The sequence below is a fragment of the Talpa europaea genome (assembly GCF_964194135.1).
Source record: "Talpa europaea genome assembly, chromosome: 8".
In the NCBI taxonomy this organism is placed as follows: domain Eukaryota; kingdom Metazoa; phylum Chordata; class Mammalia; order Eulipotyphla; family Talpidae; genus Talpa; species Talpa europaea.
This window is the reverse complement of record NC_140075.1, coordinates 53,127,929-53,154,876: the sequence shown is the minus strand read 5'-3', so window position 1 is coordinate 53,154,876 and position 26,948 is coordinate 53,127,929. Positions and strand designations below refer to the sequence as shown.

The window sequence follows — 26,948 nt, the reverse complement described above, 5'->3', positions numbered from 1 at the left end:
TGTTTCTATTAAATGGTTTTAGATTTTAAAGATTATATGTATCGCACATAAATCACATTTAATTGTGTAGCCCAAGCACACTATTTTTACCTTTATTATATGAGGTTATGAATTACCTGGGCCCTCTCAGCAGGGAAGATGCAACTGTTTGGTATTTATAGACTGATTTAAATTCTCAAGTCATTTTCCAAACATTAATTAATTTGCATAACTTCCAAGGGAACTAGGTAATGGTGTGCTATTTAACTAATAAAGAAGCAAGACAGAAAGGTTTGTGGATTTGTTCCATGTCACATAGTAAACTCAGTCTACCCAGATTACTCAATTTTAAGGTTAATCTGATTTTACATTAGTGAAATTTGTCGCTGCACTTAGTTGTACCACATTTTATTGCTTATCAAGTTCATGGTAACCTTAAAGAAAAAGAAAGGGAAAGTGTCCTCAAGACTGGGAGGAGAAAATCACTTTGCAAAATAAATAGCTAAGAAAAGTCTGTCTGAACACTGTTACTGGGATCCCCACTACCAGGATGTGGTACTGAAGGGGAATTATAAACAGCTACCATCTCACCAACACGAACCCTTTGATGATATTTAGTGGAGTCAGTTTTACATGATTATAAGCAGGATTTTTACTGAGAAAGAGTAACTATAAGTGCAATCTGTGTTTCCTTCCAGATGAATGGGAAGGGGAAAAGGAAATGTGACTGGTCTTGTCTTAACAGGAACATCTCACACACATGGTATTTTCTGAAACTTGGGTCTCGTGCCTCCCCCAGGTCTCTTTTCCTCATCCTCAACTCTCCTTGCTCCACCTAAACTTCCAGCCATCAGTACCTTCAAGGACCTCCTCCTAGTCAGGGAGCTTGAGTTAATCACCCAAGGGACTATGCTCCAGAGAGGGCACAGACAAAGCTGAAGACATCCATTATCAAAAATGGTAGGTTCTCCTCCAGTGTGATTGATAGCAGGGACAGTGAGGCAAAAGTAAATTGGAGGAAGGAGGAAAGAAAGATTCAACTTAAATAAAATTGTCAAGTACTGTGAATGTATAAAATATAGGTTTGGCAGTTTCGCAGCACAGAGCATAATTTATCTGGATTTTCTGAAAGCCATTGACAAAGTACACCTGACAACCTGCTCTTGAAAGCCCAAGTAGTAGGATCAAACAGAAAAAACAATGTAAAGTGTGACACAGAGGAGAGGCCAGAAGGCAGATGATATCAGGATTCTGTTAGGCAGTCAACAGTTCATAAGGTTGGTTTATTTAATTCTTTAAATTGTACCAACCCCAATAATGTAAAAGCCAGACCCAAAGACTATGCTAAAAAGATAGTGAGGGTGTGTGTGTGTGTGTGTGTGTGTGTAGGGGACATGAAACATCAATCCATTCTGCTGCCACATTCCCATGGCAAGGCAGGCTAACCATTTCTGCACTCACAGATTGGTGAGAGGAGTATAACCCTCAGCATTTACTGAGCATTTACTATATAACACTAACTTTCATACAATAAGCATTAAATTTCATGAGCAATGGAAAAGCTAAAGGCTATGGGAATGCAGAAGAGGGAGTAATTAACTCTGCCTGCTGGTATCTCAGAAGGTTTTGCAATGACTTTCAACCCTGGCTGTATATTGGAATCACTCAGGGAGCTTTTTAAAAATACCGCTGCCTGGGCTCTGGCCCTGGGCAATTAAACCAGAATAACTGGACTGGAGCCTGGGCCTCAGTATTTTTATAAAACTCCCTAGGTGATTGTGATGTGCAGCCAAGGTTGAGATGGACTGCAGTAAGTGATATTTAAATTGCATCTTAAAGGAAGCATTGAATTATATCACGTGGAGAAGAGGATGCAATTATAGATGGAAAGAAGGGCGGCAGCAAAGTAAAATAGTTCCCCAATGCAGGAAGAGTTCATCAAAGGTAAGGGGCTCTTTATGGCTGGAGTATGAAGTGTGTATTGAAAGAGTAGGGTGAGGATGCACTGGAGAGGCAGGTTTAGGTTAATGCAAATTAAAGAAGCTTTCTGATTATGTTGATTGCCTAACAGAAGTCGAGTATTGCTCTTCTGATTTCTCCTTTATGTCATGCTTTATATTTTATGCTAGAAACATGCTTTGTAGCTTGTATAATATGATATGAAATATCATATTATAAATAAAGCAATATCCTTGATATCTGATACTTCATCGCTGTTTCCAAAACTGTTGCTTTATGCCTAAACTTTCTATAAGAGCTCAAAATTTTTTCAAATTAAAAAAAAAGGAAAAGCTTGAAGAAGAAAACAGCAATCATACTCCTGTCAGGCAGAATTAATCATTGTAAATGTATTGGTATATTTGCTTTCAGTGTTTTCCAATGGAAAAACCATTCTGTTTTAGTATTCTGGTAAAAATGTTATGTACTCATTATAAAGATTCCAAATAATGCAGAAAAACACATAGATGAAAGTTTAAGAAACCATACCAAATGTCATTAGGTTATTTATTATCCCTGACGTCTCTGGAATGATTGATATCTTGTTTTATAAAAATAAGATTTATATTACATTATTAAACCTAATTTGACATGAATCTAATAGGAGGGTAAAGGGAATTAAACTCAACAAATTATTAAACCTAAAATAAATAGTTCTTTGCCACAAGATTCTTGTGAGTTAAAAAAGATTATTCATCAAGGGTTGGTAAATATTTTCTTAAAGGCCCAGATACTAAATATTTTAGGCTGTTCAAGTCGGTTATTATAGCTGGTAAGTGATAAAAACAATATGTAAACAAATAAATGGGTGAAGCTGTGCTCCAAAGAAACTTTGTTTACAAAAGCATGCAGTTAGCCCTTGAGCAGTACTTTGTGGGCCCTGCTGCATAGTTAAATAAATGATTATGAAAAACATTAAGTTTTTTTAAAGCATGTTTTGTGTTGGATAACATATCCTAGCTTCAAAAGCCTAGAACATTAGAACTTACTTGCTACACCCATCTCCTGTCTCTTATTTCCCAATTTTTAAATTATATTATTATTTTTACATTGTCCAGATTTACAATATTCACATTCTATTTTGAAACAATAATTGCTATATTTAGTATCAATTCTACATGTAAACAGATCCAAAGTACATCAACAGTCCTTTTGTCATAATTTCTCTGTACCTGAGTTCTTTATTTTCATTGATTTCTTAATTGACTGGGTTTGGATATCAAGCATAATTTACTTCCCTCAGCCTTTATACTTAACTTACATCAGGATCATCCTCTCTTTTAACATTGTAGACTGTACTATTGTCTTCTACAATGAATGTTGTGAAATGTGAGCCAGTCAGACTTTTTGCCCCTGTAGGTGATTTTTCTTTCTGCCAGGGTGTCTGAAATAGTCTGCATCTTTAAGTTTGGTGTTTAACTAGGAAATACCTCTATGTTAAATTTTCTAAATCAAATTTTCCTAGAATTCAGTGTTTTCTTTCTACCTGCAGATATAGTTCTTTTTTACTCTATAGTGGGAAATGTTCATACATCATATCACTGAATATATCTTCTCTTTTAATTGCTGGATTCTCTGTTTCAGGGTTAACAAGTATCCTTAAAATTTAAATGTTGGTTCATCTTTATATTTCATATTGTGGTAGTTACTCATTTTCTCCTGATTTCTTTTAGAAAGGCACACCTTGAGTTTTAGCTGAACACATGGCTATCCAGCTAAAGACTACATTTCCCAGCATCTCCTTTGGCTAAACATGGACACGTGACTAAACTCAGGCCAGTAAGAGGTAAGTAGAAGTGGAATGTGTAACCACTGGGTCATCTTCTTAAGAGAGATTGCCCTGAATGATCTTTATCCCGATGGGCTGAAACGTGTATGGAGAAGAGTTAGCTTTGATCATAAGAATGGCAACATCCTAGGACCACAGGAATGAGAAGATGGAGTATCCAGATAGAAGGAAACATCTTAGATGACTTCATGGATCACAGCTGCCCTGCCAGCCTTGGACTTCTCCCCAGTGGACTGTTTTGTGAGTGGAAAATAATTTGTCTAAGGCATTATATTTTGGATTTATTTTTATAGCAGTTTAGCCTGTAACAAACTAATATGTATATTTACTAAATTCTAGTCAATTTCCTTTATCTTTTTCCTCTGCATTTACTTACTTACAGTCTTCTTCCATGGCAGTATTTCAGTATTCAGCAGTATCTATTCTTTCTATTTATAGTTTATTTATAGTTTCATAAAGTATTTTGGTATTTAGTTTGTTTACTTATGTCTGCAACCTCCTTTTTTAGCTCATCCTACGTTATCATCTCATGTTCCTGTAAAGCTTTACTATAACATGGAGAAACTTTGAGAAAATTCCTTATAATTTCTCTCTTCCTCTCTCCCTCCCCCTTTTGTTACCTGTAGGCAAAATACTGAATATGTATAATGAATTGTTATGGTGACCATAGTATTATTTTGTTTTCCCTTGCATGTACTTGGGCAGCTCTGTCCAGCTATTCTTCTTGCTCTGATATATCTCCTTGCCCATTATTCAGTACTAGGATGTTTTCTCTACCATGAAAATTGGGTATTCTGGCTTCCTTCATCTTTCTGTCACTGAAGGGCTAGGGTGGGACAAACCTCCATTTTAGGATGCATGCAGTCTTTGTTAAACTCTGTAGGTTCTCCTCTCCTGAGATTGGTGAATACCCTATATCAGGGTGAGGGTGAGGCTATCCCTCCCCAAGAGCTTTGGAACACTGCAGTGGAGTGCTAAAGACTTCACTTCTCCCAGACACATTATTTACTTCCAATTTTATTTGTTTCTTCCAAGTCTCCCTGCTAAAAGAGAAAAAAGATAAAGATGCTTGCTTGGTTGACTTCCTTCCAGATTTTGTAGTTCTTTTGAGAATCCCAGTATTTTGATAGTATATTGAAATGTTTCTGAGAGTTTAGAGGAGTTAGGATTAGAGCTAAGCTGCAGCCCTCTACTCTGCTCCAGAATCTTCTGATCCATGAATTTTTAAAAAATTTATGTGCATCCCACATGACCATATTCAGAAAACTTGACTCAATACTGTCCCACATATTATGGATGGAGAAAGTAAAGATCAGGAAGGAAAATTCTTAGAGTATAAATCTAATTAAAATGCAGGTCACTGATGGATGGACCTTGAATCTTTATAGCCAAACACAGCTCAAGTCATCAACTCTACCTTCATATCCTCAGACTAAAACCCTGTGTATCCCCTTTCTGCCTCCTTTCCAAGTATGATTTAATGTAGTTACAATAGGAGTCTTCCTTTCTCTCAGACTAAGGTTTACCAGTATTCTTTGGAATTGGAAGAAACAGTACCCCCACCCCGGACCCCCAGAGAGACATCTATAACATAAAAGCAAACATCCTGGAGTTGGAGCACTGGATTTTAGTTCTAGCTCTATCTTTAATTAGTAGTGTGCAGGGGCTAAGTCATTTAACTTCTCTAAGTCTCAATTTTATCCTTTGTAAAACAGGGCTATTATTATCTGTAGGACAGCTGAATTTTATGTAAAAATCTGTTCCTGAAAGCATTTCATTATTCTAAACTTACATAATTCAAGACAGGCAGACAAAGAATGGCAGGTATAGCATGGTATAGAATGGCAGGTATGGCTGGACTTTAATGTGCGAATGTCAGAAACTATGTTTCCCAGCCTTCCTTGTAGCTTCCTATGTCTTTGTGACAAGGTTTCTGGCCAGTGATATAGAAATCATAGTGATTCTACTTGGCTGAAATACAGACATAATGGTAAGAGCACAGCGGCCATCTTGGATCACAAGATTAAAAATTCTCTCTTCAAGAGGACAGATCAATAAGATACAAAGTGTGTAGGTACCTGACATTGTAGAATTGCCTTATCAGTCACAAAGAATTTATGCTCAAACTGTGATGTATAGGCTTCACAACAGAACAGTGTGCAGAAGAAAGGGTAGTGAACTTGGAGATCAACATATATTATCAAATCTGAAGAACATAAAGGAAAAATATTTTGAAAAGATTACATTTTCAGTGATTGTATAATTTATAATTGAAGTCCCAGAAGAGTGAGAGAAATATGGAAAAAGATATTTAAAGAAATAATGACCAAAATGTTACCCAATTTTATGCAAAATATAAATTTATAGATCCTAGAAGCTCAGTGAAGTCCAGGCAGGATAAACTTGAAGAAAACCACTCAGGATCATATCTTAAACAAATATCAGGTGGACAAAAACAATGAGAAAATATTGAAAACAATCATATAAAAAAAAGTCCCATTACATCCAGAAGATCAGTGAACTACATGATGACTGATTTCTCATCAGAAATATGGACCTTTAAAGCACGAATAAGAAGAAACCTAGTTACCTAAATTTCTTTATCAAGGCAATGTGAAGACTTTTTTTGACAAAAGAAGATAATGTATTGCCAACAGACGAATTACCAGAAATGCTTAAAGAAAATTCTTTAGGCTGACTGAAAATAATGCAAGATGAAAACTCAGATGTCAATGGTAAATATAAAAAACTACATATTTTTCTTAATTTTTCTCAAAGATAACTGATGGCTTAGTGCCAAAAAATTGTAACTTATTATATAGTTTATAATATATATAAATTGTAGACAACAATTATCACAGAGGTTGTGGAAGTAAATGGAGTTCTATAGTCTTAAGTTTCTTACATTTCTTGTGAACTGGTGCATTAACTCAATGAAATTCTAGTAAGTTAAGGATGCACATTGTAATCCCTAGAGCAACCATTAAAAATAATAAAAATGTGTAGCTTAAAATGGAATATTAAAATCTTTTTAAAATATCATGTAACCCTAGATGAGGCAGAAAAAAGAGAGAGAAATAGATGGGACAAATAGGAAACACAAAGAAAAAAAAAGTTGTCCTAAATCAAACCATGTCAACAATAAACATTAATGGAAGCGAACTAAACACTCTAATTAAAAAGCAGAGATAAATTAAAGGGTCAATTAGGCAAGAAAACGTAGCAATCATAAACATGAATGCCTTTAGCAACATTCTACGAAAAAAATTATCAGAACTAAAGGAAGAAATAGACAAATATTCCATCAGAATTGATTTTAAAACCCATCTCTAAGTAATTTGTAGAACAGCAGATTTTAAAAATTAGCAAGGATCTAGAAGATCTGAACAGCACCATCAACCACCTTAACCTAATAGGTATTTATAGAACACTATAACCAACTGTAAGATACATTTTCTTTTCAAATAACACATGTATCATTCACCAAAATATACCCTGAGTCATAAAATAAAGTCTCAATTGCAAAAGATTTAAATCTTACAGAGCATGTTCTGTGACCCCAGTGGAATTAAATTAGAATTCAATAACAAGAAAAAAATTAAAAACACAAATATTTAGAAATGACAACAAACTCCTAAGTAACCCATGAGTTAAAGAAATAAAATCACTAGGGGAATCTGAACTGAATGATTTGAACAGAATGATAATGAAAATACGAGTTGCAAAACTTTGTGGGATGCAGCTGAAACATTTCATAGAGGAGAATGTATTGGTCTAAATGCCTTATAGAAAATAATTGATCTAAATGTCTACCTTAATAAGCTTTTAAAAAGAGTAAAATAAACTTAAAATAGCTAGAATGAAGAGAATAAAGAATATAACCCCCCCCACCAGAGTGATCAAGAGAAAGAGAAATTATAAATTACCAACAGAAATAAAAGAAAATATTTAACTACATTTCAAGTAAATGTTAAAATGATAATAAGGGAATAATTTGACTGCATTTTTTGGCCAATAAATGCAACAACTTAGATGAAAAGAAAAAAAAAAACAACATATAGCCTACAAAAGGTCACAGAAGAAACAGAGAATCTGAAGAGCACTGTATCTTTTAAATGGAATGGCCAAGGCACAAAGTGGAATTACACAAAGATCAGTAAAGATGAGGCATTAGAAATAAGAAAGGAAATATGTTTATGAAAAGAAAGTCAAATGTAAAGCCTATAGGAATATCATTGTATAGAAACATAAATTAAAAAATGAGGATTTGAAAACTGTAAGTTAGAAATGCACCAGTATTTCCTAATTTTATGGAGCCACAAAACTCTCCTTTATAACATCCCAAGAAACAGACATGTTTTAGAATACATTCTAAATGTATTCTTTAGAATACATTCTTTAGAATACATTTTGGGAAAAAAAATTGATCTAAGGAGTAATACATAGCTAACAATTACATTATTATAATTTGTTAATATTAGACCATTCTGTAAAGTTAAAAGATACATGATAATTTGGGTTTACACAAAACTCTTCAATTCTGAACACAGTAGTCTCAGAAAGTTTTTGATGGAGTCAGGCTGACAAGTAGTAATCTAATTATTTCTTCTTACATTTTTTTCCCTCTGTATATTTACTTGTGGTATTCCAGTCAACATCTAAAAATTCTGGAAAAATAATCACTAGGGAATAATGAAGTACTGACCAATTTACCCACATCATTCCATCCCGGACAAGAAGGAAAAAAACAAGTTGTTTTCGCTTGTGATGTTTGAATACTGGTGAGTATCATAGCACATTCCCATTTAAACATCATCACAAGACATGGAAAAAGGAAAAGCAACTAGAGCACCTAGACTTTCTTGTGTAAACTTAGGGTTATATATTACAAACTGTTGCTTAGACAGAATCTACTGTCTTAACCTTTATTTAGGATACATGAGAGAAATGAGTTTAAATGGTACTTTCAGTTACAATCTCAGAAAGACTTTGTGAATGAGTTTATTGTTTATTATAATTATTTTTGCTATTGCTATTTATTCCCTTATTATAGAACAGCATGCCAGTCTCTAGGCATTTTTGCTTAAATACTGGCTAGGGTCACAAGTGAAATGAAGTTTGGTCCTCATTTACCTCATACCAGCAGTTGGGTTGGCATGCAGCAGCAGAACTGCTGGGGCTCTTTTTATTTAATTTGGCATCCCTTCCTGAGCAGTATTGAGACTTTTACTTCAATGGCTCCACTGGGCTTTGCCATAATTTCTATGCTGTATCAGTAAAGTCTACAGAAGGGATGCCTAAGCAACCTGAAAGAAAGCTAGGAGCACTGAGAGTTCAAGTATTTTTGCTTAATTTTATGAAGGAATTAACCCCAAATATAAATGAAGCCCATTTAAAAAAATACGCTACTCACTTAGTCAAGAAACTGATTTGTAAGCAACATTACATCATGTTACTATCATATGTGTGTGTAAGTGTTTTCGCCCTTTTGTACAATTTCTCTTGGAATAATTTTTCTACGCTAAATCAGACTATCAAAAGAAAATATAGGTCAAATTCTGTTTGAATTATATGACTTGGTCAAATTTCAGAACCTCTATGATCCTGAGTTTCCTATCTATAAATTAGGGGTGATAAACTCTCTGTCATGCTCTGAGTATTAAAAGTGATAACACACATAATAGGTACTCAACAAATGTGTACATGGAAAATAAAACTCATTCATACCAAATATGAATTGTATTTCCACAATCAGAGGAAAAAAACAGTTTCACCTGGTCTGCTTTTCTGTTTAACATGTCATGTGTTAGTGATCATAAATGGGAAAGGAAAGGAACCATGGGAAATGGGTTTTTCTCAGAATTATGAATTGTCAGAACTGGAAGAGCTCTTAGAGATGATTTTGATTCAATGCCTCAAATTTACGAATGTTCCAAGGCCCAAGCAATTTTTGATTTGCCCAAAAATTGCATAGAAGTTAATGACAGATCCAGGCATGAAGTCCAAGATAAACATGGACTTTTTTTGAAATGAGGAGTATTAGCATGTATGAAGTTACAGTGTTGTCAGTAAAGCTTCTTTAGAGTAATTTGAAAAATTGTTCTCTTTTTATGTTTTCTTTTTCTAACTTTTACCTTAATCCACCTGTAGTTTTCTTTGGTATAGAATGTTAGGTTAAGATCTGACTTAATCTGGGCCTCCCTGGTGGTGCAGCAGGTTGAGTGCAGCGCTGTGAAGCTGTCTGCAGCCTCTGCAGTGCGGGTTCGATTCCCAGCCGGCCAGGGAAAAACCCACGTGGCGTGGCAGACCTCTTCTGCCTCGCCCCTGCTCCCCTCAGCAGTGTTTTTGGTCCATCTGCCTGTTCTGCTCCCTGCTCTCTCTGGTGAATTCTCTCACCCTCCTGTACTCCAGTTCTTGTATAAATAAAATAAGTCTTAAAAAAAAAAAAAGATTTGACTTAATCTTCCCCCAAATGATCCAACAGCATTCATCTAACAAGGCTTCCCTTTCCGCCGACTTACAGTGCCACCTTTATTAATTCCAAGTTATTTTTTATACTAAGGTCAACATCAAAGCTCCATTTTTTTATTCCATTGATCTGTGTTAATTTTTCTACCTATAGAATGCCATTATAATGATTGTAATTATATGAAATTTTTTATATGAAATGTTTTAATGAATAGTAGGAATGAGTAGTAGGAAAGGTTAACCTTCATTAACCTTTAGGAAAACAATAAAGCCTTTGCCCATTTATTTTTCATGATAATGCATATTGGCAGATTGAAAAGAATTAATATTCCACACAAACCAAATAAAATCCATAAGAATTTTGATTGAAATTACAGTAGATATAAAAATTAGTTTGGGCCTTTTTATCAGTTTTGGTAAATTCTTCTTATCTCTATTAAGAATTTCTTGGAAAGTTACACCCTTCCTATTTAACTTAGGGAATGTTTACATAACTGACTCTAAATATTTCAAGAGAAAATCAATAGTGCTTACTATACATCTTTTCTCCAGGGGAAAAAATAGTGCTTTCTCAGTCCTTATTGTACTTTTTATTTTTGCACATCAATTTATTTTTATTTTTAATGATTTATTTTTATTTATTTATGCATACAAGAATTGGAGTGTAGGTCAGTGGTACGGGGGCAAAGGGAGTGAGAGATTCACAAGGGAAAGAGTGGGGAGCAGAACAGGAAGATTTAATGAAATACACTGTTAAGAGGTGCAGTGGGCAAGACAGGAGGGGTCTGATGCGCCATGTGTGGGTTAGTTCCCTGGCTGAGATGGAAAGCAGTCTGCAGCAGTGATAGTAGCACATCAATTTAAATATAAACTAGTATCAGTCTATATTGTCATGTACTTCAGTGTGTGGTGAGCTTATCTCCTTCACTCACTCTGAAAATCAAGATCTGTTCTAATTATTTCATATCTCACAAAAATGGAAATTACACTTAACAAATTTTTGTTAATGTTTATGCATCTGATGTGAGAATTTTCTCAATAGTCTTCTCTTTTAAGATTGATTAAAGTCTCTCTAAAAACAACAAAAAAGTTTAGTTTGGGAAAAAATGACATCCTTATTAGAATCAATTTTCCTATTCAGAAATGTCATTTTATTTGTTCAAGTGATCTTTAACATTGCTCAGTAAACTCAAGGCATAGCATGTAAAAGCTTTAAAAAACATACAATGATGTCTAGGAAAAGGGAAATTTATTCTACCTGAAGAGATCTGGAAAGGCATTTTTATGGCCAAAAAGAAGAATGTTTTGCAAATGTAGTCAAATGAGGTACAATAATATTTCATTATATAAATAAACTTGACATAGCTTAATTCAATTACTGAGATCCTTAATGAGTTGTTACTCAAAGTCATTAATCTCATGCACACAATCAACAGTACATTTATATTGGATTCTGACCAGTCTGGGCATTATGCTTGATGCTGGAGCTATGCCCTGGAAAAAAAGGGTTTACAGTCTAGCTAGGGAAATTTCCATCTTAAAAGTACTAGCTTTATGGTCCAACCACTATGGAGAGCTATGTGGGGATTTCTGGACCTACTAAACATAGAGCTTCCATATGACCCAGCAATTCCACTCCTAGGTATTTACCCAAAGGACACAGAAACATCAATTCCAAAGAGCACCTGCACCCCTATGATTATAGCAGCACTGTTTACAATAGCTAAGCTTTGGAAGCAACCCAAATGCCCAAAAATAGATGACTGGATCAAGAAGATGTGGTACATATACACCATGGAATATTACTCAGCATTCAAAAGAGATAAACACATGCAATTTGCAGCAACATGGATGGCGCTGGAAGGGATCATGCTCAGTGAAATAAGCCAGAAAGAAAAAGAAAAATACCGGATGGTCTCACTCATAGCAGGAATCTAGAAAACTTAAATAAGGGACCAGGAAAATGAATAACTATAAGAAAGTGAAAATCAAAATCAACAAAAAACTATGAACCAGAGACACTCTATGGGGAGTGAGGGGCGGGGGAGGGGAGGGATTGGGGTCAAAAATAAGGGGATTGTAATTGTATGGGGAATATAAAAATAAAATTTATTAAAAAAAAAGTACTAGCTTTAGAGTGTAGATAACAAATGTTCTTAAAATACAGCAAACAATTGTGTGAGGTGAGAGAAGTGTTAACCTAATTATGGCAATCATTGCACATTATATGCTGTGTATCAAATAACATTATACATTTTAAGCTTATACAATATTATGTGTCAATTATTTCTCAATAAAGTGGATGGGATGGGAGTGCCACCTTCTCTTATTGCTCTAATCCTTGAGTTAATGTAGCCTCTTACTAAGCAGTTTGATCTTTTACTTCTATTCCCAGACCAAGGCAGAGATATTTCTTCATCAAATTCCTTGGTCATCAAGAAAGCAATTTTTGGTTGGATCCCAAATCTACCTTTTGGATGTAAGTCAAAACTCTGAACCTCAAAGTCACTTGGAAGTTGTATAGAATAAGGATTAATAATGTTAACTTGGAAGTCAGACAGGCTGAGTTTGAATTATGACCCTTTGATCTCTAGTTGTGTTACTTAATCACTGTTGCCTCAGTTTCTCCAAATATAAACTAGAAGACTTAACTGGTAGGATTACTGTGAAGATTACCTGAAATAATGTATCACCCAAGAAATTCCCCAGGAATACTTTTCATTATGGACTGGTTTCCTCTCGCTTCTCTTTCTCCTGATGCATCTAGTTTCTTTTAGTCAAGGTTTCTTTCCTCCTCTGGGGAGTACAAGTACTTATATAAGAAGTACAGAGTGGTGACAAGAAAAAGACACCCCTGTTCCCATCTCTTCAGTATTAATCTGGAAAAGTAAATACATGATCAGTGTGATTGGCTCCGTGTAGAAGTTGATTTAAAAAAATGCAGCCCACATATTGGAATATCGTCTAATTAGTATTGTTAGAGAAACTAGATTTCAGCTGAAAGAAAGTGGTCTTTTGTAGGGGGAAATTAGTGTGAAGGAAGGCAGTGGTTCATAACACAGGCTCTCAGACCTGGGTTTGAAGTGGATGCTACCATTTACTGATTGTATGGCTTAATTTCTCTCAACTGCAATTTCTTTTTCAGTAAGATGGGGGTAACATCACTCATTTCACTGGGATGAATGTGATCATGATTAGAAAAAGCTCAATATCATACAACATAATCCACACAAACAACTCCAAGCAGATTGTACTACTTGTCATAAAAATTTGATTCAGAAAAGTCGAAATTTCTCAGTGTCTACAAAGCACTCATGTCAAGGGTGGTATTCATGTCTCTTTTGGCAGGAGAAGCTTCACAAATGGATGCATCCGACTATAAATATGTGACACTGCTCACCATGAAGATCATCCAACTAACTACCCATAGTCAGTTTTCTTGTTCACTAAGTAGTCTTCTAACTGGACATTCTACATGGCTTTCCAACAAGGATACAATATGCTCATCAGATCAGGCTGACTAGAACATCCAGGTCTGCTCGATCATTAATGTTCTCTTTAGAAAAAAGTGGCATTCCAGTTTATACATCAGTCTTTTGTGAGTTTGGCTGCATCCCACTCTCTTGTGAGAGGAGAAGGCCCAATTAACTTTGACAGAGTCAAATCCCTAATCCTATAAAGTCTAAGGTCATCCCCTGAGTTGCACTGAAGTGAGAGTACTGTAGGAACTTTTAGCTGCAAACTGCTGACCTTGGACTATACAGGGTTTATTAAATTATATAAGCAAACATTTAAAACAGGAGATTTCACCAAAATATGATTATAAGTTTCCAATTTCTTTGTAAAATTCAGACACAAGGCTAGAGCTAAGGCAGCTAGCTACCTCTTATGGGAGGGCTGTCTGTTCAGCATTTCACTGTAGACCTAGTCTTTCCACCCAGTTATTTCACTAAGTTATTGCAACAGGGTGGTCCCCAGGAAAGGGGGAGGTTCCCTGCCCCACCCAAGGGAGGGTGGAGCTGAGCAGGAAGAGGAGAAGCTGCAGAAGAGACTGAGGAAGGAAGCAGGATGGAGCCAGGAGACCTGGAGGAGGCGCATGGAGCCTAGAGACACGTGAAGAAACTGCACTTGTCTTTTGGTCGTGGACTGGGTGACACAGATGTGGGTGAGACCCGTGGGGAGGTGACAATGGCAGCTTTTATCTGGATGTTGATTTTGCTCTTTTCCTTCCGGGCTTGTCCGGTTGTTTGTGACCCTTTTCTGTGGGTCCCCACTGGAAGATGCTTTAGACTTGTGGCAGGCTTTGGGGCCTTGTTCTGGGCCGATCCCATTTGGATGGAGTTTTACCCACGAGGGGACGGGTAACTTTGGGTGCTTCATTTAGAAACTAGACTCTTTGCCTTACCTGTATTGTTTCCTAGTTTTATTAAAGTTCCTTCCCATTAAAGTCTCATATGTTTTGTGTTGATGCGGCGGATGACAGAACCCATTTAGAATAGGCAGGTTTGCGGGGTTTGGGCTGCCCCTCTCCCTGTCCTATAACATTATTACCAGCCCAATCCCAGCAGATTCACTTTCTTAATTCTTGTTCTAAATAAAAACACATTGGACATTTTAACTTCTTGCCATATGAAGGGGAAAGCCAGGAAGAAAAAAGCTTATCCCATAAATACCACTTTATTTTTCTCTCCCAATGATCTTAAATAGGTATGTTTGAAAAAGCACCCATATTTCAGGAATCTCATGGACTAAGGTAGTCTCCTGGCATTTATTTGTATGAGTAGATGGGATCACTGGGGGTTGGTGGGAAGTTGAGATTGGGGGAGGAGGCTGGTAACTGGCAATGAGGAAGGGGGTGATGTGGGGTGGGGAGGCAAGGAGAGGAGAAGGCTAAAAGTGTTAATGCCTCCTATTACCTACCCTTTGCTCTTGCATCCACACTCTTTGCCCTACAAGTCCTGCTTTTGACTAATGTTGGTGAGATGTGGGGCCTAGGGATAGAGTTACAGTAGACTCCTAGATGGCAGGGGTGTATTGAGCATGAGTACAGAAAGTAAGAGGGTTTAAGAGGAAATTACAGCCACCCAACTAGACTGACCAGTTCAGAGTGCCCATTCATATGCAAGGGACAGAGAGTCATATGTAAATGGTCAGGGACAGGTGCTGCCTCTAGCCAGTTTTAGTGAACATCTAACGAATTCAGGAGATAATGCCATTCAAGAAAACTTTATAGCTAAAGGAAAAGGAAATAAAGTTTAATAACCGGTGAGGATATCAAGGGAGAGAGGTCATTCAGAGAATTCTACAACTGCCCTTCAGTTAGAGCTTCTGAAGAAGTCATCTCATTTCAGAAACTGCCTGCCTTAAACCCTTCTTTTTATGCTCTGGACTGAGATGACACAATCAGATTTCAGTGACCCATTCAAGGCCATCCATCAATTGGCCCCTATACTTCCAACCACATCTTTCGGTTTTTCCCTTCATAAAAATTCGAGAGGATCAGGCAAAGCTCTAAGCCATCCTCCATTACTGTCATTATTCTTCACCTCTGTTTCTGCTTGTTTTGCTTTCAGTGCTTAAAGCATATGCTACTTCTCCTTTCAGCCATGTCCATCAGTTCCTCTAAGGCCTGTTTAAGGTTTGCCTCCATCCATCAGTTACACTGATCACAACTTCATCTCCACAAGTCTCCAAAAAGACATTAATCTGGGAGCCACACAATCAGGACTGTGGCCCAAAGGATGACTGAACAAGCCAATTTGTCTTCTTAGTGTATAGATGAGAAATCCCAGCCTGTAAGGACAGAGTGATGTGCCTATGATGACTTGACTTACTAGAGCAGCAGCAGACACAGGTGAGCACCCATGTCTTCTGACTCTTGTCTTGATCTATGGTTCTTTCCAATAAAGTGTGCATGGCTACTTTCAGATCCCTTAGTTGCCAACCACACAGATTCATTCTGGCTGTCACTGAAAGTAGAAGTGGAAACCAAAAGACTAGATAAATTGGGTATTTGGGGGCATATTGTTCCAACTTTATAGCCTAATGAATAAGATCTCCAAAAAAATATCTCCTGGGTTTATATTACACATTCTAATTCAGAGGTTATGCCTTTTTTTTTTAAGCATAGGGTAAACCACTTGAGTCTATGGGTACTTACTTCTAGTCTACCAAAGAGGTTTTAAAAGGTTAGGAATGTATTCTTGAATTCAAGTACAGTTTAAGGTACAATGGGTTAGGATATTGAAGAACACAGCAATAGTATTTATTCATCTCAAGTACCTCTCAGTAGATAATTAACCTAGGCTAAGAAGAAAACAACTCTATTAGACCCATTTCTCTTGTGGCTAATGCTATTGTGCTCTTTACTGTTGTATTTTCCTTTGCTTCATTTTAAACAGAACACTTAACTATAATATTGCAAGCATTACCACTTCTGTAGCTGTTTCATTTTCCTTCTTCTTCTTCTTTTTTTTTTTTTTTTTTTACTCAAGAAGATGTAATTCTTAGGAAAAATCTCATGTAAGTCTAGATATTTCCACTTTTTGGCAGGTTTCCTGGACCAACTACTAAGAGGGGATCTTTCCTCTATAAAGAATGAAGGATTTTTAGGCTACTACTCTATTCTAGTATATACTTTACCCAATACTGGATATTTGTGTGAAAGAATAGTTGTGTCATAGACTTCTAACTTTATGTGTGTATATGGGAGTTGGGGATGATCGTGGACTCCATTGACAGTGTGATGAAATCTATGGGCCACTTCTCAGAATAATTTGTTATAAATTCATAAAATAAAATACAGTGGAATCCGATTGTGTTGAAACGCAGTTCTAGTCACAGGCCTATTATACCATAAAGCTATCACAGAGCTCACTCAAGCTCCTCCATTTACCTAATTTTTGGCTCTCAGAGTGGAATTTTGAGATTAAAAACACATTCTTTTAGTATAGAGATAAAACAAACACCAAAACTCAAGTTCAAAACGCAAGTCACAAAGTGCAAAGGGTCTGGACCATATCAGGGAGTAGGCTAGCTAGTTAGCAAGTGGCTGCTGACCTGGGATGATTCCAGGGCAGTGCAAAACCTCTCTTCCTACATCGCCCAAATCCCTCTTCTCCTTGTCCACTCATGCTTGAAATCCCTTAATAGAGTCTAACTCCTTTGGTTTAATTAAATAGAGGATTTACTCTTGTTAAAAAGCAAAAACCCTAGGGAGAGGTAATACTCTATGCCAAAGATTTTCAAATTTATTTTCAGCAACCTAAAATATGCAACCTTAAATTGAATGCTGATATGTAAATAAATGTAAATTTTAAGACTTTAGTGTGGTTTAATATGTTGAATTATATATAAATAATACGAGTTTATATATATAACTTACATATACTTTCATGTATTTATATATAAATCAACACTGAAAATGATGAGACTATTTTGATGAAGGCAAATTATGAACTCCAGAATTATAGATAATAACTGCAGTCATACACCCATCACAGCATACAATTTATTTCTGTTATTTTGCCAACACAAGATGGAGAAAATTTTGATGTAAACAGATAATTTCAAATAGCTTACAACCTCAGGATTTCTTCAACTAAAAAGATCCAGAAGGCCTAAAGAATAGTACGACTTTTTTGTTTTGACTATAGAATCACTAACAGTATCTAAAACTGCTTTATGTTCCTTAGTAATTAAAGAATTGTCGGGTAAGTCCTCAATTTGGGGAAATTTGACAAGTAGATTCGATTTGTAAATAATTTGAATTCTAATTCTCTTACTTCATAACTTTAGGCATGTAGCTTAATCTTAGTTTCAGTTTCCTCCTGGGTAAATGGTTATAAAAACAGCATCTATTTTATAGGTATCAGAGTTGAATCAGAGAGTATTCATAAAGTACTGAACAGCGTCTGGTGCACTTAATAAACATGATTATTATTGATTAAAATTATTGATCAAAAGTACTTTTTTTTGGGCCTCCCACGTGGCGCAAGGGGTTAAGACACAGAACTATGAAGGTGACCGCAGCCACTGCAACACAAATTCGATCCCCAGCCAGGGAACAACCCACATGGCACAGCAGACCTCTCCTGACTTGCCCGCACACTGACTCGCCCACTGCTCCCCTCAGCAGTATATTTTAGTCAATCTGCCTGTTCTGCTCCCTACTCTGTCTCTGGTGGATCCTCTCACCCCCCACACCTCTGGCCTGTACCCCCATTCTTATATGCATAAATAAATCTTTTTTTTTTTAAAAGTACTTTTTAAGTGTGTCATGCAACATTTTAAGATGTTCCATCATCCCCATTTAAATTTCTTTTCAGAAACTCTTTTAGGCATTCACTCATAACTCAAAAAAGTTTCAAAAAAATCTAATATTTTTGTATGCTGAGTCTAAATATTAAGCTGATGATTCATTTTTTCTGCAGTTTTTTTTGTAAGCAAAGTAACATTGCAATCCTGCAATGCCAAATGAAGATTGCACAGCATATTCTGAATCAGGTAAGAACCAACCCCAACTTAAAATGAATAATGAAGCAATCTGTAATGTTATCAAAATGGAACATATATTATTATAATCATACAGTGGATGGGTATGTTCTGTGAAACATACGCACCAGAGAACTTGCCTGGCTTTGAATGGGTGGGAATACTCATGTGTTTTAATAGTAATACCACTTAACATTTATGAAATGCTTTACTAGAGGCCTGCACTGATTTAAAATCTTGACATGTATTAACTCATTTAATCTTCACTTACTTATTTTGTGTGATTATTATAGGAATGTGCATGGAAGAACTACATTTTGAAATATGACAGTACAAAGATACACCCTAACTAATAAAAACACCTTTATGAGAAATACAAATATGTGTACAAATACACACACACACACACACACACACACGCATGAGCACTCAGTTAACTTGATGTACAAATTAACCCATAGATGGTACCTACCCTGCCTTAAAATGTTGTATCTAACTTAGGAATGTATGTATTGTTCTTTATCACATTTTACAATAGCTTAATCATTTGTTGTAAAAATATAATATGAATTAATGCTAGAAACCTCCCTGAAACTCACTGAAAATCCTGTAACAATTTGAAAAACAGAGTATTAGGCCTTAACATTCATTTTACAGGAGTGTGAAAGGAGCCAAATCAGATCCTTTTCTGAAGCACAGGTATGAAAATGGAACAAAGGAGTATAAGATTTTTAATATTCATTGTTTTGAAAGACAAAAAAACTTATTAGGCTATTATTATCTAACTGTTAATTTTAAGTATTGTCTATAATCCTCAAAACACCCTTGCCTAGAAGACACCATTACCCTGATTTTATAGAAGAGGAAACTGAGGACCCAAACTGTTCATTTGTTATACCTTTTACAATTGTGCAGTTACAATTGTGTTGTAACTAAGGTTTTACAATTAGAAAATGGCAGATAGGACCCCAAACTCTGATCCACTCAACTCCAAACCCTTCTTTCCCTACCAGACTGCCTCCTATCTAGCCTCTCCAATTTATAAACCAGGTAAATGAGACTGAGCAAGGTAGAGTAACCTGCTCCTGGAAATAGCTAGTTAGTGGTAACAGGAATTCAGGAAAAAGGGTGTTTCACCAGGTAAATTCTATCAGATGCCCCAGTGGGAGGGTGCTCAATGCAAGAAGGCACCCCAGGGGCCAGAAAAATCATTACTTCACTTCTAGACTCAACACAGATTATGTAGCTTCAAGTGCAGAGACTGACTGGACTGATGAGAAGACAAATCAGTTGTCTCCTGGGTACCTATCACGTGAAAAGTATTGCTTGGTGCAGTGGAAGATTTGAAAAACAGGCAAGGTCCTTATCCTCATATCTGTGTGAGAAAGAAGATATAATCATATGAAATATTAAATAGAATCCCTGAAAGGGACCTAAGTAATAATCTGGCGCTCTCTTCTGACATCTGTGATAACTTAAGTTTTAGGTGACAGTTAAAACATGGCACAATACAACATATCAAAAACGGCCGATAATCATAGCTAAAATTTTCAGAGCGCTTCTTTGTATTCAAGACCTTTGCCAAGTGCTTTGGATTATCTCATGTAAATCTCAATACAATCCCATGAAATAATCTTATTATGGACATTTTTACACATGAGGAATTGGAGGCTGTTTCTTGGAGGCCCCTCATCTAGTAAGAATTCACACCAGGCAGTCTGACCCAGTATCCTCATGCTGAGAGCTGAAAGTTGCTTGAAGTGCAGCGTAGGGTTGGCTTGGGAATGCATACAGGATGTTAGCACAGAAACTCAAGTAACAGCTTCCTAAGGAAGTTAGAGAACTCTCTACAGCTAGGTTTTTTATGATGCCATGTAGCCACTCATCACTCCTACCCACTCCCAGAGGAGACAGCCAGATACTAACAGTGACCGTGGTCACATCACTTCTTTAGCTCTCTCTGTACTGCAAACCAACACAGAGCTGGAATTCTAAATAGCAACAACATACCAAGGCAGTGGACCACCACTCTGCCACCACCACCACTACCATATCAGTGGGCTACATTTTATAGGCAATGTATCAGGCAGAACATGAAAAGTGATTGTTTTCTTGAAAGCTCTTTGGAACAACCTGAAGAGAAAGTCTCTTTAGTGACAGGAGTGGGGATGAGACTTGCCATCGCAGTCCTTGGCTAATGACTGCGTGTCATAAATAGGATGTGGCGTTTCAGAATGTCTTTACAGCTATTTCCTTTTGTTCAACTAATTTAATTTACCAATGCTCCTGGGAAAAGGAGGGGGACCAAGATGCTGACTCCACATTTCCTGAAAAATCAACATTTTCTTTTTAAACTGCTCTCAAAGAAATTACATCTGATTGTTGTCTGCTGGCTCCCTCCAACTCTACCTCTGTCAAAATTCTGCCCTGGCAGGTGTGAGAAAGAATGGATGCAGAACTTGAGTGAATACCCACATCTGTTTTTGGAAAAAGGGAACAGAAGCAGCACAGAAGGAAGTAAAAGAGATAATTGCTGGCTTGAACTACGATACATTTTACTTGTGGGCAGAGGGCCAGCTTACAGCAGGCAGAATATGCAGGCCCATCTTATTGGAATTCAGGGGTGGGCCTCCATTCTTGTCCGGAGACAGCTGTAAACCAGCAGCCCATAGCATCACAATCAGGCACCGAGTTTTGTCAAGGAATGCTGATATGTACAGAAGCAGCTTTGTCTGCTTCCCCGGCACCCCTGCCTGGTGAAATGACAGTCAATCTCTGATTCCAGATGACAAGAACTGGATAAAAGCTTAAAACAAATGGCGACCTTTCAAAAGATTAATTTGTTTACCAACAAAATGTTCCCTCTTTGTCATCTGAGATGAGGGTGACCTTCACTTTCCCATATCTAGGCTGAAAGGATGCTGACTATAGTCATCTGTTAAGTTAACTCTATCTCAGCAATTATTCCCTTTTTTATTTTTAGTGACAAGAAGGGTTTATTAATTCACTCTGCTTCTTGTTATGGTTTATAAATGCAACAAGCTCATTCTGAATTACTGCAGTGTAACATCAATTTGTTTAAATCTAATTCTGCTACCGTTGCCAAATTATGTTGTGACTGTAATTGTGGCCATATGCATGGGCTTAAAACACAATCATGTTTTGAGATCGTCCTTCTTTTTCTCCCCCCTCCCTACCTCCACCCCTTACTTCTGGAGCTTCTTCTAATCATTTGACATTAACACAATTGCCTCACTTTCCATTACTTTATCATTTCAAAAATGAATGTGCTTTCAGTGGGAGAGATTACCATGTACACCCCAAGTGAAACAGTAAAGAATGAAACTATGATTTGTGAAGTGTGGTTGCTACCCAACTAAGTTAGTGAAAAACACTGCATAACATATGACTCATAAAATCTAGAAATCATAATAGTATTAAATTCAACCTCATGAATAAATAAAAGATTCTAAGTTTACATTGCATTATATATTTATTTATTTATTTGGAAAGTGGGACCAAAGAACTGGTATAATTCTACAGCAACTCATATCTTGCCAAAAAGAAAAATGTTTTTATGATTCTTTTCTAGGTCATAATAGTTATAATCAGAGTTATTTGTGTAGCAATTCAAAGCAATGTTTTGTTTGGCTATTTTGTTATGCATTCATAATCGTTCTTTTAAAATTCATGTTAACAGATACATGTTTCAGGCCTTTTAAGAAACCCTTTTTATTTAAAAAAAATAAATCAAAGTCAAATTTTCTGTAGAGCTTTGAAAGTGCTGCATAGAAAGTCTAACTGGAACTAAATGTCAGTAAGTTAATATGAATGTTGCCAGAGATTTCTCCTTGTCCCCCCATTCCCTATAAGATTCTACTCAAGAACATATTGGTTGGGGGGTTGTTTACTTGTTTGTTGCAGATTTAAGATCTTGCAATATTCATCAGTTTCACTTTTAATACTATTTTATAAATTGATTTTACATAACAGGATTACAGGATGTAAAACTCTCAGGGCAGTTTTGTGAGGGGGTAGGTGTATGTGGGGCATATGTGTTTTTGATGCAATAAAATCTTTGCATAAGACCCTTGTTATTAGGAGGAACACATCTCAATAAAATGGAGAAAATCCCAATTTTTAAAAACTAATAATGTAAATTAGCTACATATTCAAATTTGCTCTGTCAAAAATGTCTAAGATTATTTACAGGCTTTTGACAAGCTGTTCAACTTTCATAAGAAGTAAGGAAACACATGGCCCTCGGCAGCCAAATAATAATCCCCTTTGAGTGTTTAGAGTGGTTCTAAAAAGCGATTAGACTTGATGCTGCTTCTCTAATTAACGACACATCACAGCTTAGACACATCGCTTCAGTTTGGGTAAGTGCTTTCAAAAACCTTTTTATTAGTGGTAAATCACAACTGTGTTTATTCCCAAATGCTCTACATGAATGTTTAAAACCAAACATCTGAATATTTCTTTCACAGGATTTTTTTTGCATAATGCTTCTGTTTAATAAATCCAAACTGAAAATAATGTTTTTCAGTTAGCACTATCATACACATACATATAAAAACATATACATATATTATATATCAACATAAAATGATAGGGTCAACTGTTTGATTGAAATACCAATGGTCAGTTTGAGCAGAATGCACATGGTATACCTACACTTTAAAGTGTGATGGTGTTGCTTTTTATGGAGCAAGTTTCATGGGACGAAAAGGATTTTTAATACAATAAATGAATACACATGTATCTACATGTATATACACATGAATCTACATGTCATGCAAGCAAAGTGCTTTCCCAAATCCTCTGTGTTCAAAGTACATGGGCACAGTATCCAAGGCACTTAATCTATGTGCGAATTAGAAACAGATACAATAAGTGATTAATATCCTGTTCCCAATTTTGGATATAATTTAGAATTCCCTATTTACGTCTGCATCTTCCATCCAGATTCATTAAAACAAGGAATACTCCTTTCTAATTTGAGAGATGAGCCTTTTTAAACTTCAATACTCATCAGAAAAAAGTTTGCATGAAATGCAGCCGTTGCCTTGGGCTACAAAGCTCAGCACTTCACTAGCTAAGCCAATATTAATTCTAGATTGAAAGGGAAAACCAACAACAAAAGAGAAATCTGCTTCTGTCTGTACAGCCAGAGAAATAATATTTTTATTTCAAGGACTTTGGGCTCATGGGAAGCAGATAAAAACCCTTCGACATTATTCACAGTGACATTTTAAATAAAGTTTCAGCAGAAATAAAAATATCTAACTTTCTGGTTATTTCTTAGACTATAAAAGCATTTCTAAGATAAAGTGTTCTTAAGCAAAACCTGTTAGAATAACATAAAGCATACACAAAGAAACTAAATATTCATTCCAGGGTTACAGGAATGAAGTAGGCAGTTGAACATGGCTATGTAAGAAATTTGGAAGATTGAACAGATGGCACATTGTGCTAGTTAGAAATAATTTTTCAATTTAATTCTAAAATTAATATTGTTTTAAATTTTGATTTCACTAAAGTATACTTTTAAGAGCATTGGTGAGAAGACAACGGTTAAAAATGTATGTAAAAATGTATGGATGTCACCTCAGTAATTGCTTTCAGTACTAGAAATGATCTCAAATAAAATAATTTCCCAATTAAAATGAAACACTATTCTTAAATCTCCTGAGAAGACCCTCCAACACAGAAAGAGTACATTCTTTGCTTTGGGACCCTTAGCAGCAAGTCAATGGCAAAAATTAGGCACAGACTCTGAGATTCCCCTCATGCCAATATGATTATTGTTTCCTCTCATCATTTTGCTGCTTGCTTCAGATTTAGAGTAATAGTCTTAAATTTTTGTGTATTTTATGAGCGTACACCATTGAAGTTGATACCAGGCTGTTGCTTTTTTTAGATTTTCCAGGGGTAAGCCTACTGTCAAAGAAACAACATATTTAAAATGTCTCTATTAATTCTTTTTATTGTTGAGTTATTTTCCTTGTTAAAATTACAGCGGTGGATTATTTAGGAACATCAAATAAAACAGAGAAATTTGATTGTGCTATAAACAGACCTTTAAAAGATAGGTTTACATGTTTGTTCTTAAATGTTCCTAATTATAAACAGAATGAAAGTTACTCTAATTCATCTCTGAAAAATTCTAAGGACAAAGGATCGAAATCTTTGTGTAAAACATCATATCTTACACTACACTAAGAAATGACTTTTAATTCTCTAAAAATTAAGAGCTCATTAAAACAATTCATTACTTACACAAGCTTTTCTCTGATTAATACATGGCAAACTGATCCCATAGTTCGCATTTACAGCAGCTCTGTGGTGGATGTTTTCAGGATCCTGCATGATTTTTACATTCAACCCTATCTTTTCCTGAAACAAAGAAACAATGAAACTTTTATGCCAGATGAACAAAAATGCTTACTAACATTTTACATCCTCAGTGGAATACAAAGTTCTTTGAAAATAATTATTTTAATGTAATTCTCACTGGATACATATATATTTATATATATATTTAGCTGTTTTATTTAGTCTGCTAATTGGCCTCTTTCTTTCACAGAAAAGGAACTTTCTGCAGATTATCCTCCATGTATCCTATTGCTCATACAAATACATACTCGATCACCATTCACTTTATCAAAAATCATGTTGGAAGCCAATCAAAATAGACAAAGGACTACTAGAATACCTGGTCTCGATTTATTTTTAGCTTTCCAGGTCAAGGGTTTTTGCCAATGAAATCTATGCTACCAATACGCAGGTAGAGGGCTCCCTTGGTCTGTTAATGTGGCCACTTTTCTCAAGGGACATTTCCAGGTAAATCTCAGTTTGGACTTAGTAAATTTACCACAGATTCATCTACTCTTTCAAAGAGATTTTGCTATTTATAGGCAAAAGATATGCTTTCATCAAAACACGTTTAAAAAGCTTCTTGAGCCAGGTTTTCCTCATTTTAAATAATTTAATTTAGTTACAGCTGACCTGTTTAAATATAAAGCAGCAGAGCAGGCCACACAACGCTAGTAGAAAGGAATGCAGTGAGGCTTTCAGGGACCTACGTTGCAGTCTTGCTCCATCCTGGACATCCTGTGTGACACCCTGGGTAAGTCACTTCCCTTCTTTGGAAGTCAGTTTCTTTATTTGCAAAATGTGGCAGGCTTGATGGTCTCTTGAAGAACTAGTCACCTTTCCCTTCCCCTCCACTTCCCACCCTCCTTATAACTCCTCACCATACGTTCCTCCTCTGGGCCATTCTTTGGGCATTCTTTCATTTCACACTAAAGGTGAGTTGACCATTAAGGAATATGGTATTAACAACAGTTTCTGAAGTTTTATGACTCTACTTGTTGTGATAATTCACAACACAAAGGGTTAAATTCACCCTTTCAAAGGGCAGAATTTCGTGAGTTTTAGCAGATTCACACAGTTGTGCAACCATCAGCCCTACTCCCAGAACATTATCACCCCCAAAAGAAACCTCATACACACTAACAATCACTCCCCATTCCCTCCTCCAAATTCCTGGCGATTACTCATCTATTGATATTTTCTGTCTCTTGGATAGGGCCATTCTGGACATTTCATATAAATGGAATCATTCAATATGTGACCTTTGTGTCTTTTTAAAAAGGGAGTGTTGTAAGCAACTTAAACAACTGATTTCCTTTCAATTAAGTGTCTTTAGTTCTGAGCGTGATCTGATGCATTTGTTAAAATGGTTGTAAGAGCCAGGCAGATGAATTCATGATCCTGTTATTTCTTTGCTTGTAAACATTCAAAAATGGGTCTGTGCCTAAGGTCAAAGTGAAGGGGAAGGTTACAAAAATATCTATGGAATTCATGTTGTCTAGTTATGTTACTTCTTTCAAGTTCCAAACCATTCTTTAATGTTTTTTAATAGCAGTTTTTAAAACAAATCTCCAAATAACTGCACACAACTGTCCGTTTTATTTAACCCATGGAAGGACACAGGTTGCAAATAAGGCAGATTTGTTCTCTTTTCCTTACGGTACTGTGGTGACAAAAGTAATGAGTGTCTAATTATAAATGGCTTCCTTTCTGTGGATAACCCACACTCACAGCACTACTCCGTGTTTTTGCATGGAAGCTGAATGCCTCTGTTATTGAAATTAATACCTGAACATAATTTTTTCCTTCTTTAATTAAACTTTCAGAATAATTTCCACTCTAC

At 36.0% G+C, this 26,948-nt stretch overlaps 1 protein-coding gene across 1 annotated transcript in view; it reads right to left on the bottom strand.

Annotated features, from left to right (window-relative positions):
- Nucleotides 1–26,948, bottom strand: part of IQCH (IQ motif containing H) — a gene marked incomplete at both ends in the record, with an annotated part of 190,358 nt that overhangs the window by 131,465 nt on the left and 31,945 nt on the right. Inside the window, one exon of the mRNA XM_084241286.1 lies at nt 25,010–25,126. Within this exon, the coding sequence (XP_084097412.1) occupies nt 25,010–25,126 (117 nt within the window). The remainder of the gene's footprint in view (nt 1–25,009; nt 25,127–26,948) is intronic.